Source organism: Orbilia oligospora (assembly GCF_000225545.1).
Source record: "Orbilia oligospora ATCC 24927 unplaced genomic scaffold scaffold00097, whole genome shotgun sequence".
Classification (NCBI taxonomy): Eukaryota; Fungi; Ascomycota; class Orbiliomycetes; order Orbiliales; family Orbiliaceae; genus Orbilia; species Orbilia oligospora.
The window spans coordinates 2,144,922-2,157,309 of record NW_011645654.1 but is presented as its reverse complement, the minus strand read 5'-3'; the positions used below and the strand labels follow the sequence as shown (position 1 = coordinate 2,157,309).

At 48.6% G+C, this 12,388-nt stretch overlaps 4 protein-coding genes across 4 annotated transcripts; 2 read left to right on the top strand and 2 right to left on the bottom strand.

Moving 5' to 3' along the window:
- Positions 1–5: 5 nt before the first annotated feature.
- AOL_s00097g639 (uncharacterized protein) lies at positions 6–1,842 on the top strand (the record flags this gene model as incomplete). The annotated part of the gene is made up of 3 exons (XM_011126472.1): positions 6–886; positions 947–1,662; positions 1,724–1,842. 3 exons carry the CDS (start codon positions 6–8, stop codon positions 1,840–1,842), a joined length of 1,716 nt encoding a protein of 571 aa, XP_011124774.1.
- A 653-nt stretch (positions 1,843–2,495) lies between these two features.
- Positions 2,496–7,741, bottom strand: AOL_s00097g638 (uncharacterized protein; the record flags this gene model as incomplete). The annotated part of the gene is made up of 7 exons (XM_011126471.1): positions 2,496–2,607; positions 2,669–3,060; positions 3,125–3,208; positions 3,323–6,136; positions 6,211–6,705; positions 6,896–7,353; positions 7,735–7,741. The coding sequence occupies 7 exons, from the start codon at positions 7,739–7,741 to the stop codon at positions 2,496–2,498; spliced, it is 4,362 nt and encodes a 1,453-aa protein (XP_011124773.1).
- Positions 7,742–8,733: 992 nt separating this feature from the next.
- AOL_s00097g637 (uncharacterized protein) lies at positions 8,734–10,665 on the top strand (the record flags this gene model as incomplete). Its single annotated transcript, XM_011126470.1, has 3 exons — positions 8,734–8,958; positions 9,021–9,674; positions 9,778–10,665. The coding sequence occupies 3 exons, from the start codon at positions 8,734–8,736 to the stop codon at positions 10,663–10,665; spliced, it is 1,767 nt and encodes a 588-aa protein (XP_011124772.1).
- Positions 10,666–11,246: 581 nt separating this feature from the next.
- AOL_s00097g636 (uncharacterized protein) lies at positions 11,247–12,027 on the bottom strand (the record flags this gene model as incomplete). The annotated part of the gene is made up of 5 exons (XM_011126469.1): positions 11,247–11,485; positions 11,562–11,699; positions 11,763–11,828; positions 11,896–11,944; positions 12,013–12,027. 5 exons carry the CDS (start codon positions 12,025–12,027, stop codon positions 11,247–11,249), a joined length of 507 nt encoding a protein of 168 aa, XP_011124771.1.
- Between the last annotated feature and the right edge of the window lie 361 nt (positions 12,028–12,388).

The window sequence follows — 12,388 nt, the reverse complement described above, 5'->3', positions numbered from 1 at the left end:
GAACGATGAGCCCGGACAACCAGACGACGGATAATTCGCGACAAGGCGTTGAAGCTTTGAATTCAAAGAATGACCGAGACGGGTTGACGGCAGCTTCCTTTGCAGAATATTCTTCAAAACGGGACCGACAACCGTTTCAATTTATGAATTCACCTGCGAAACGTACAAAAATTTCTAGCCTGTCTGGACATGTTAGCCCACCGCTCTCTAGAGTAAAGAGTCAAAACCGACTAGTAGACAACGAGTTTGATCCATTTCGTAACACTCAATTGTTGGATGCTAGCAACGGGTTGCCACGGAAGAATTATATTAAGGACAGCGATAGAGGGAATAGCCTTCGTAGAACGGTGCGACTTGCTGCTGGAATAGATGCTGTGACAGAAGCTGCAGCAGAAAATTTGACAATATCTGACCGACATGAGGACTCTACCAACCCGAGTCATCTGCATATGACGAATAAAGGCATACGATTGTCGAAGGCACCACCCTTCCCGATTGGATTTGAAGATACCGATGAGTCCCCCTTACCGCCGACTGTGAAGCAAGGACATGCATCTCCCGATACCATCAAGAGAGGACTCGAAGAAATATACAGCAGTGGAAAACGAAAGGCGCATCATGAGGGAATTGATTTTGGGAGCACACCCGAGTCCCCCACACGGAAACTACGTCTGAACAGCTCAAGGGACCTTACGGATCATTATTATCCTGCCTTATACACAAGTATCAAAGACAAGGGTCATCGCATGTTCCTTGAGCACCGGGAGGCTCTTCAACGGGAGGTTAGTCTCTTGGGGGACGAATTAGTTGTGGAAAGGCGGAAGGCATCGATTGGGAAAGGTCTAAAAGCGGCGGTGTCGCCTTCTAACGAGATTTTCGGCTTCATGTATGTATGCCATTTTCCCGTTCATAAGCCAGTTGCTAATGCTAGAATTACCTATCATAGCACTCAGTGTCTTGACGTTAATGATGAGGAAATCACCCGTAACTTAGCCACGGTCCAGGTTGCCAGGGAACTGGAGACTGGCCTTCGTTCTACACTGCCACGAGCGGAGATTTCATCGCAATATGGGGTGAGAGATCTATCTACATTAACATTTACAAACTACAACAATTCTGCACAAGACCTCAATCCGGGCTCCCTGAATAGTCGTTCTCTCCAGGGGTACTCTCACGAAAGTTTACTACATTTCAAAGCAACCATGGAGGTTGTTCTGATAGCCGGTCCTATCGTTAATAGTCTCAAAGTTGAATGCAGCGACTGGGCGCGGATGGAGCTGGGGCACACCCTTTCGAGGCTTTCTGCGGAACGGAATATCAGTACAGCACTTTATTCCATATCTTCATATGCCGCTCTAGCGAGGAGACGGGCAGAATGTTGGGTCCTTTTGCAAAACCAGTTTCCCAAATTAATCCCAGCGACTACCCAGCCTGAGCCAAGTTTAAAGCCAACTCAGCCGTCGGAAGACGGCTCTAAAGTTGCGCGGCGATTGCTTGTTGCCAATCTGCCGCGAAGGAAGATGACATTTCAGGGCCGAAACGCTTTTTCGAACGCGCCCATTTCATCCGAGACCGAAGTTTGCTTATATTGGCACATCAACGTCAAGACGACTGGAGAAAGTTATAGTAATGTTTCAGCGAATATTAAAGTCCTTTCAGGCGGTACGTTCCTCTTCCAGCCCTTCATAGGCTCATTTCAAATCTAACTAGCACGGCTTCGTAGACTCTGGTGAAATACGGGTTACCCAGCAAATGTCAAATCTCTTCAAGGTGATTGTCGGTGAATACGGCTTTATGGAAGGTTCATCAAGACTCCTTGACACTATTTTTGGAAATTCTTAGCTATAAACGTGTCGAGAGGGCTTTTATGATCGCGCGAAGCGTTTCTTTTCTATGCTCGGAGGTTCATCGGAGTTTGGCGTAGTAGTGGTAGGTCTTGTACAAGATCAACTTTCTCAACCTCGTAAATTGTTTCCTTTAGTACTTATTTTTGGTGCTTTCCCTTCGTTTCTATCCTTCTTTTCTCTAAGGAAGCTGGAAAAGAGTAGAATAATTTCTCCATAAAAGTTTTGAGCTTAAGCCGTGGACAGTATTTTATATGATATTAGCTCTGATGTAAGGTGGGCTCAGATAGTTTGTGGCATGATGGAGGCCCTCTGATAAATTGGTGCGTTTGTATAGTACGGCCTTAAGATTCTATTAATTAATGATATTGTCGGGGGAAAGATCATTTCGAATTACACATTGACTAACTAAAGCTGTCTAGGGAAGCGGTCGACAAGGTCGAATTCAGAGTAGACGGGATTGTAATCATAAAAGCGTCGTAAGGATTAGGGACGGGAACAAGAAAAATAACATACAATAGGGTCGTCATTAGCGACCCCAGACTGCGAAAAGGAAAGTGATGAAAATATGATGGGAAAATGAGAATGAGAATAAATAAAAGGTTCAGAAAGTAAATAAAACTTTTAATGCTGCAACTTGCGGCAATTTGACTAAGAATCTGCGCTTTGCGACTTCGACTCGTTGGTAGACCCTGTGTCATTAGGCCCTGATGTCTCGTGGGATTCGGAATTATCAGTACCATCTTGATGGCTGGATAGTAAACTAGCGATTGAATTCGGTGTTAGCTACCCTTCAATCTAGATATGCAGTTGTTACAACTTACCTGAAGCTGTTCGTGGAGGCGACTGAGTCCCGGGTAACAGGAGGGGTTGCCGTCCGGGATGAGACTCCGGAGTCAGCCCCAGGTTGCAGGTTTGAAGGGGCACCGAGGCCACCGAGGCCTTTTCGGCTGCCACTACTGCTGCCAGACCTGCCGAATAATCCAGCGGAGGGGCCGAAGGAACCTCCAGTGCCCTGGCGGAGTGGCTTTATCCCTCCTAGACGGCGAAGTTCGTCTGTTCCAAGAGTTTGGTTCTGGCGTTGGTCCTGGAATCCTTGGTTCCCGCCATAGCCGCCTTGTGAGAACGACCTTCCATCCCCCCTACCTGCTTGCGATCTTTGCCGTTGTTTATCGCGGGCAGCAGCAGCTTCTTTCTCGAGTTGGGCCTTTTGCGCCTGTCGGGAGTACCGATGTGTTAGACTGTATGACATTGCGCTCTGGGATTATCTGGGTACTAACCTCCTCACGTATCTCTGCGATAGTCTTGGGGCCCTTGTCTGCCTCCTTAGATTCCCAATTGACCTTTCGTAGCTCAACCACGTCCTATAAGAAAGGAATAAAGTTTTAGTGTCATGACAAATGAGATAGAATCAAAAAGCAAAGGGCCTCTCCATCTCCTGCTTTCTCCTTTTATTTTTCTTGGAAAGGGGCACATACGAGCAACATAAACTTCATGCGGCTGTTCAACTCCTTGCTATCCATCATCTGTTGGATCCGGTTGAAGTAGGCATCCATTGCTAAGTGGCTCTTCTCTGTTGCGTCGAGAGCATAACCGATGGTTCGTAAAAGTTTGCAGAGTGACTCAACCTCTTCTTCTTCGGGGGTACCTTCGTAGTCAACGAGTTTCTTGACGCATTCATGCATGATACGCTCTGTTAACATCTGCAATTTGAAAAGCTCTCCGATGAACTGGATCAAACCAAGACCTCTTCTCTTGGCAGCCGCTGCGACGTAATATTCATCCGACATTAATGCGGCCTCTTCACTGACCCCCTCTGGCTTCGGAGGAAGGTTGACCTTCCAACCGCGTTCGAACTCCTCCTGGCACCTATTCAAAAGGTATTTACGGAAAAGTGCACCTCCGGTGACGATATTACCGTTCTTGTCCTTGATATTTTCATCTTTGATATCAGGATGCATGCTTTCAAGCATGCGCTTGCAGAACTTAGCGTACATTGAAGAAAAGTTAGGCTCGTCCGTCGCCTTCTCAAATGTAAGTTGGATGACCTGACGGAGTGAACGCCCGTCTGTCTCATAGCGGGACTGGCTTGCGATTTCGAGGATTTGATCGGCGATTTTGTCGAATTTCTCGGGGGTCATCTTGTTGAGGGCTGCTTTGACCTTGCGCTGGACCATCTCGGGTGAAAGACGTGGTTCATCGCTGGGAGCGTTTCCACCTGCACTAATTTGGTTTGACAATGACGAGGACGCTGTAGCACCACCCGCAGTTCTCGGCTTCCACGCCGATGCTGTCGCTTTCAGCGGCTCGAAATCAGCTGACGCAGCCGCTGGAGGAGGATTGGTGGACTCTAGTTCAGCCTTCGATGTGCCTCCTTGACTTGGCCGCTTTCCATCCATCCCCCCCCGCCGAGGGATGTTCTTGCTACCGCTGCGCTGGGAGCCCTTGGGGCCACCAGGGCTTTGTGGTGCAGAGCCTTGGTTGGATAGTTGGGTTGAGGAGTGATTTCGTGCGGGGAATGGGCGTGGAACGCCGATAGGGAAGGGTGAATTTGATGACTGTCTGCCAGACGGAGGCATGACTGATCCTCCAACACCACCACCGACACGGAATGTACCCATCCCCATCCCCATGGATGGAGGGGGCCCTGGAAGAGCTGACCGCGCTTTGCCTGGACCTGCGGAGGATGGAGCTCGCGACCCACCCATGGGCCGGGCAGAATCCGGTTCTCCAACGGTATCACGCATTCGTTGCTCCCAGTCGGTGGAAGGTTTATCCGTAAAAACGGTCTGAAACTGCATTAGGAAGTCTTTCTCGTACTTGAATTTACCATTCGGTGCACTCGCATTGAGAGCTGGGTTCGGAGAGATGATGGAGGGAGGGTAAGCGACCTTGTTGATATCGTCAATAAATCGTGCTGAGCGGAGAGCTGTTAGAGCAGCTGATGGGAGGGCTGGTTCTGAAGAAGTCTTAAGCTGAAGGTTAAGCGGTGCTGGCTTTCGTTGGTTTGACTTAGGGGCTGGAGGGTTCTGTTGGGTTTCTGCCGTAGTAGCTTGGGAGTTGACTGTGATCTTAGCGATATCTGAGGCAAGGTCCCCAACTTCTTTCGAAGTTACCGGGAGTGGTGTTGAGCCCTTGATGGCAGTGGCCACGGCCTTAGCATCGGCATCTTCATCACTAGGCCCAGCTGGCGTCGAAGCTCTAGGGGCAGGTGATCCGGATTTTCGAAGCTCTTCAACTCGTCGTGTTTCTAATGTAGCCGCCTCCTGCTTCTTCAATTCCTCTGCCTCAGCAACCAGTCTTTGCTTCTCAGCCTCCTCGGCCCGTTCCTTGCGTCGAGCCTCTTCCATGGCTTCCTTCTCACGCTCGAGTCTCAACCTTTCTTCCTCAGCCTCAACCTCAGCCTTCGCTTTAGCAGCAGCCTCAGCAGCTTCCTTTTCTTCTGCGGCTTTGCGTTCCACTTCTTCCTTTTCCCGTTGTTCCTTTTCCCGTTGTTCCTTTTCCCGTTGTTCCTCTTCCCGTTGTTCCTTCTCCATTCGTTCCTTCTCCATTCGTTCCTTCTCCATTTCCTCTCTTTGTAGGCGTTCAACCTCCTCCGCCTCCTCCTTTGCTTTCCTCTCTTCCTCTTCTTTCTTTTGCCGCAGTTCGTCCTCTTCCTGTTGTTTTTTTACCTGTATTTCACGGTAAACAGTGGCTTTAATCTCATCTCTCACTTCCTGGATCGTTTTCGCGCCTGAAGGTTTAAGTACAACGGGCACGGGTTTAGCTTCGGCCCTTGCGTGAGCCGCGTTATCGGGAGCGGGAGAGGACGAAACTATAACAGGGGATCTTCCAGATATTGGGGGCGGCGGCGGGAGGTTAGAGAAAGTCTTAACAGTGCCGGTATTTGGATCTCGAATTTCAATTTTTTTTGAGGTTTTCTCAACCTTTTTGAAAAATTGGTTATTCGGGTTGCTGGGAACAGGAGGGGTAGGCCCTGGGTGCGAAAGAGGCGGTGGTATATTTGTTGATGTGAGGGGAGAACCATGTGGCATATGCGGCATTCCTGATGGACGGCTAGGGTGATGGTCTGAAGGTTGTGAAGCGGTTCTCGCCATAGAAGACGATTGGCCGGCTTGGAAAGGAGGAGGCATATAGCCGCCTTGCTGAGGCTGCGGCGGCATATATCCTGTCCTAGGGCTGCCCGGGGGGAATAACGGAGGTTGGGGATATGGCATGTAATGTGGTTGATGTTGGTTATAATAAGAAGATTGGCCATATTCTTGTGAGTACATTGGCTGCATTGGCTGCATCTGTTGCATCCGGTAATTAGTAATGAGTAACTGATGATATACAAAGGTGAGGAAAGGAGAAGGCAGCCACGTACATGCGGGTGTGGGGAAAGGTGTTGATAGTTCATATGGGGAGAATGCTGCATCGGGGCATTTCCTGCGAGCTGGGCACCACTCATCTGTGGAGTAGAAGGCAAAGAATGGGTTAATGCAGGGCTCCTGCCTCCACGATTGTTATTGAAATTTGCCATGTGAGCAGGTGTTTGGTAGGGTGATCCCACTGGACCCGTTGCCCCGCCTCGTTGTTGGTTAGGCCCCGCCCGGTATTGTGGGGTGTTAGAGTAACCTGGAGAGGCGAAAGGCGCAGGATTATTATGGGGTGGATACTGATTACTGAAATTTCCGCCCATCTGATGCTGATTTCGGCCGCGATGATTGCCCTGGGGCATTCCCCTACCATGAGATATACCAGCAGGAATTGGACCGTCCCCATGCCCAGAGTCCCGTCTTGGGTGCGGTGGTGGGCCAGGTATGTTCGGGTTCAAGGGAGCGTTCGGTGGCATCGACACTGGGCGCTGTGGAATCGTCCGCTACAAAATTGTTAGATAGGTGTGTTTTTATTTATATAAAACTATGTATTGGATATACACGTGTTTGGTCATGGAGATATGAAGACGGGGGAAATGGAGGGAAACGAGAAAGGTAGGAAGAAGGGTGGGGAAGGAAAAGAACAGAGTGAAAAAAAGGGAGAAGAAAAACGAGAGAAGCCGAAAAACATACGTTAGGGTCAGAATTCTCTGTGACCGAGCCGAAGGCCGGCATTCCCTGGCGGGGGAGCGAAGGCGGTGGGCCACCACTCGCGGCAGGCTGGGGGACCGGAGACGGTGAAGTCTGCGGGGAGCCGGCGGGTAGGTCGGAGGAAGCAGAGGGGGCAAGTGGAACGGAAGGGGGTAGCGCGGGGCTTGAGCCGACATGAGATGCATGATGAGGACCGTTTGACACGTTGCCAAAGTGTATCGAGCTAGGAGTGGGAGGTTGCTGGCCTGGAGGCATCCTCAACCCATTTTGCGGCTGCGACTGCGGCTGCTGTGTCTGCTGCTGCTGCTGGCCCCAGGGGGCTTGCTGTGACGACTGGGTAGCCAGAGAGGGTTTCCGGCCGTGGGAAGTCGAAGAAGATGAAGGTGCAGAGGACGCAGAGGAGGAACCGTTAACGATTAAATTGCCGCTGCTGCTGCTGGCTGGCGGAGGGTTAGCTACCAGAGGAGGTACTGCAGGAAGAATTGATGGTTTTCCATTAACGTTTACAGGGGAAGGAGTGGAAAGGGAGTGGCGAGCATTTGAAGCCAAGGTGGGGGCCTGGGTGGCCGTCACGGCGGCTAAGGGCTGCTGCGCCGGCAATGTAGAGCTGGACACGATTGTGGATAATTTCTTACTCGCCTGAGCGTAGCTCAACGACCTTGCGGGTAGGGGCGAGGAAGCTGAGCCGCTCTGGGTAGAGGAAGATTTATTGGGGAGAGTAGGAGTCGAGAAAGAGGAGGGGGGGGTAGGGAGGGGGGCAAGGTCAACGTTGACGGGGGCAGCGGAGGAAGGGGCAGTGGTAGGACCGGTTGATGTTATACTTGTCATTCGAGGAAGCTTGCAACGGGAGATATCGAGGGAGCGAAGCAGAGTGTTTGTGGAGGTGAGGGAGAAGAGGAGAAAAAGAAGATTCTGGTGATAGTTCTGATTCTGGTTCTGTTGATGTTGATGTTAACGTTGATGTTGACGTTGATATTGATGCTGATGGTTGTGGCAGGTGGGGGCGGGAGGGGAGGTTTAGGGGAAGAGGTTTGAGATAATTGATGATTGATGGTGGTGTTGGTGGTGTTGGTGGAGTGATTAATTAAAAAAAAAAAAAAAGGGAAAAAGAAACGAAGAAGAGGACGGAGGACAAGACTCCAACGGAGTATAGAGCCTAGGACCAGTAACCAAGAAGGGCCGATCTAATCAGATTTGATAAGATCGGATCGGATCAGATTGATCAGGAGGAGAAGATAGAAACCGGGGGTTGATTCCGTTACTATCTGGTTGTATGTAGGTGGAGATTGAGGTGGGTTGTTAGTTGTTATTGGTGGGTGGTGATAACGAGAGAAAAAAGAGAAAGAAAGAAAGAAAGAAGATTTTTTATCGCGCTGGCTAAAAGAGGTAAGTAAGTAAATGCCCTGTATCCAAGTCGGGTAATATTTCGTATTCAGGGTTACCTGGTAAGTACTTAGTATCTAGGTATGCTTAATAACCAAGCAAAAAAAAAAAGAGAGAGAGAAAGAGACCAGCACCAACGAGCCACTATAATTATTATTAGGTACCTCTAAGTAAGTACTTTTGGGTAAATACTCTTTTTATTATCTTATTTTTTCTCATCATCATCGTCACCCCATCACCCCATCACCCTCTAGATTGTCCCTCATAACAACAACAACAACAACAACAATAACAACATCTCTCTCTCTCTCTCTCTCTCTCTCTCTCTCTCTCTCTCTCTCTCCATCTTCTTCTTATTTCAATTCCATCACAACCGCCATCAATACCGAAATCGACGTTGACCTTCGATCCATCTAATAAACAGTGAAACGCGTCTAATGGCTCGACCAGCCCGCTCCAAGGCGGCTCCGAAGGCCTCATCTCCCTCCTCCACCGCTGCCACTGCCACTACTATCGCAGAATCCAAATCCAAATCCAACGGTGTTGTACCTCGCAAGAGAACCGCTGCTGCTGCCTCCGCCCCTGCTCCTCCTACGAAGAAGCCCGTGCCAAATCCACGCTCTAAAAGGGCCTCCGCCACAAATGTCGCGCCCTCCTCCAAGGTACACCGGTTTGTATACTCTATTTTACATTTTATGTCTCACACTGACATCAACATCAACAGGACGACACTCCTGAAAATGATATGGAGGTCGATGCCGACGCCGAACCCTCCGCTGTCTCCGATCGCGACTCTGATGCTGCAGAGCGCCCTACCAAGAAGGCTAAAGTTGCTAGGCCTTCATCCGCTGACGCCGAGCCAAAGAAATATGTTGCACCCGTTCCCAAGGCCAGAAACATCAAGGTTATTCGCGAACGCTCCGCCGCAAAAATGGATATCTTTGTCTTTGGCAAAGGCGATATGTGTGAACTCGGCCTCGGCCCTGATGCCAAAGCTCGAACTGTCACTAGGCCTCGTCTCAATCCCTTCCTTCCTACCGACACCGTTGGTGTCGTTCAGGTCGCCGTCGGTGGCATGCATACAGCTGTCCTAACCCATGACGGAAAGATTTTGACCTGGGGCGTTAATGATCAGAACGCCCTCGGCCGAAACACTTCTTGGGAGGCTCCCGAAGTTGATATCGATAGGGCAGATGCCGATAACAGTGACAGCGATGACGATGATGATGATGATGCTCAAATAAACCCCCTCGAAAGTACCCCAGGCCCCGTCGAAGGCCTCCCCGATGAGGTCAACATTGTTAGCATCGCGTGCTCAGATAGCCTCACCCTTGCCATCACAGATACTGGTTTCGTCTATGCCTGGGGAACATTCCGAGTAAGTAGCTTCTCCTCTTTCTCTCTCTTTCTCAATACACCCTTTCCCTAGAGACTATTGTGCATCTCCTAGTACCATCATACTTATTTTTATCTTTTGATAGTGCTCCGATGGGATCCTCGGGTTTAGCGAAGATCAGCGTATTGCCATTCATCCGTTCTTACTTCCCAATCTTAAAAATATAGTCGACATTAGTGCAGGTGTTGATCATATCCTAGCTCTCAGCAGTACTGGGACCGTCTTCGCGTGGGGTAACGGCCAACAGTATCAATTGGGCCGTCGTGTTATTGAAAGAACTCGTATGAACGGCCTCGTCCCTCGAGAGTTCGGACTCAAGAAGATTGTTGCTGTTGGTGCTGGCTCCTACCACTCCTTCGCCGTTGATGCTAGTGGCAAGGTCTGGGCCTGGGGCCTCAACCAATACGGCCAATGTGGGATAGATCTTGAAGGAAAGACTGGAGAAGACGGTGTAGCCGTCCCCAAACCAACCATCGTTAAGAGTCTTGCCAAATACAAGATTGTTCAGATAACTGGTGGCGAACATCACTCCGCAGCTGTCACAGACGACGGCAAGCTCCTCACATGGGGCCGTCTAGATGCAAACCAGCTTGGCATTAAAGCTGAAGACTTGAAATCTGAGTATACAGTGTATGATGAACACGGGAAGCCACGTTTCATCACCGAGCCCACTGTTGTTCCCAACTTACCTTCCATTTCCAAAGTTGCCTGCGGCACTCATCACAACATTGCAATTGATGTTTACGGCAAAGCTCACAGTTGGGGTTTCGGAGAAAATTTCCAAGTCGGCCAGGGGCCTGCCGGAGAGGATATTCTTATCCCAACGCTGATCGACAACACAGCAACTCGCAACGAAAGGCTCATATTCGCTGGCTGTGGTGGTCAGTTCAGTGTTATGGCTGGTCAACCCGCAGGTCCCAAAGGGAGCCTTACCCTCAACGGTAAAGACAGCCAGGCCAATGGAGCGAAATGATCTCGAAAAAAATTTAAAAAATAATGATGATAATAATAGCAAATAACTTTACGCATGCATTAGCGCCTCCGATATTCTTTTCGCACCTCAAAAGTCACGACCTCAAACAGTAAATTATTTTTATTTCTTATTTTCGTCGATGCCGTCTCTAATTCCGATGTCTTCCCTTCATACAATGTTCCAGCGAGCCATTGCGACTTCTCTTCGAATTTCCCCAACGTCATGGATTTGAGAACTCGGCTATGAGCCTTTTGGTTTCTTCATCACAGCCGCTTTTTTTCTACTCCCACTTGTAACTATAATTTGTTGTTTTATTGTCCCTTCGATACTGTTTTCCACCTATAGACTTGTGTTTTCCGCTGGGAACCTAGCCTTCACTGGACAAATGCAACGTGTCCAGGAGATCATATTTAGTGTATAATAAGATAGACCTTAGCAAAACTACTGAAAGATGCTACGAAAGTTGAAAATTGAAGTGTTTCTTTTTTTTCTCTGGATGGCAAATATATTGAATATAGGCCCGAAAAGTTGTGCTTCATCGAAAATACAAAGTAGGTCCAAAAGTCAAGATAGGATGCGCACTAAACCTTCATTTCCGACAAACCATCTTTCCAGACTGTGAAGTAAGGCGTAACCCCATCCTCACGGTAGTTCAAAAGAAGAACGGCGCCATCCGGGTTCATGCTTTCACCGACGTAAAACTCGTAATCTTTGAAACCACCCACAATCTTCTTGGCAAACGCTTGAGCTCCCTTCTCGAAGGCCTCAACTCGTCCTGGATTGGTCTCTGCAAGCTTCGCCTTGACTGTCTTCATATATCCTAACGAGCAGAAAACTTATCAGCATGGCGGAGGCGACAGAAATCATAGAAATCGAAATCAGGATATATAGGTTACCTTTAAGGTATGTCAGATAACTCTTCTTATCAAAGGAGGTAGATTGCAGCCTGAACGAATAAACAACGTTGTTGACCGTGATCATACCATCCTCGACAGACTCTTCAGCTTCTTCGGCAGAAGCGTTGGCACCAATATCTGGGGGAAGCCTAGGTTAGCTATTGCCGAGTTTTAGCAAAAAGAAAAAGAAAATTTACTCACCGACATCAGCGCCCTGCTTTATAGTAATCATCTTGCAGTCAACCTCATAAGCGATGTCGTCGACAACTACTCAAGCTCTACTGTCAGTTATGGATAATATTTAGAACAGGAGCAGGGTGGGGTAATTGCGAACCCTTAAAATCGTAGGCATCGGAGAAGATTTCGTCGTCGGTGATGAGATCCTATTGAAGCCTAGTTAGTATCGTCTGTAGTAGAGGCGATAGTATTGTATATAATCTACAGGACGAACCTTGTAGATGATCATTGTGGCGGTATTTGCGGGGTGTGTTCTGGGAGTGAAAGCGGGGTGGTTAAAATTGTAGATGAGGGGTGAAGGATGATGGATGAAAATGGCACAGACCAAAAAAAAAAAATAATAAATAAAAGAAAATAAAAATAAAATAAAATACAAAAATAATATAACATGCACAAATTGGAAAAACAAAAAAAAAAAAACAGAATTTTAAAAAAAGAAGAGGAGGGAGACTTTCCACCATTCCCAACAAGGTATTTCTTGGCATCGTCGGTGTCAAACTAAATCTTGTGTTGCCAACCAACCCGACTCCTTTTCTTTCCCAACCAAAAGTCAAACAACAACATCCTCATCCCATATCCTCGCCACCATC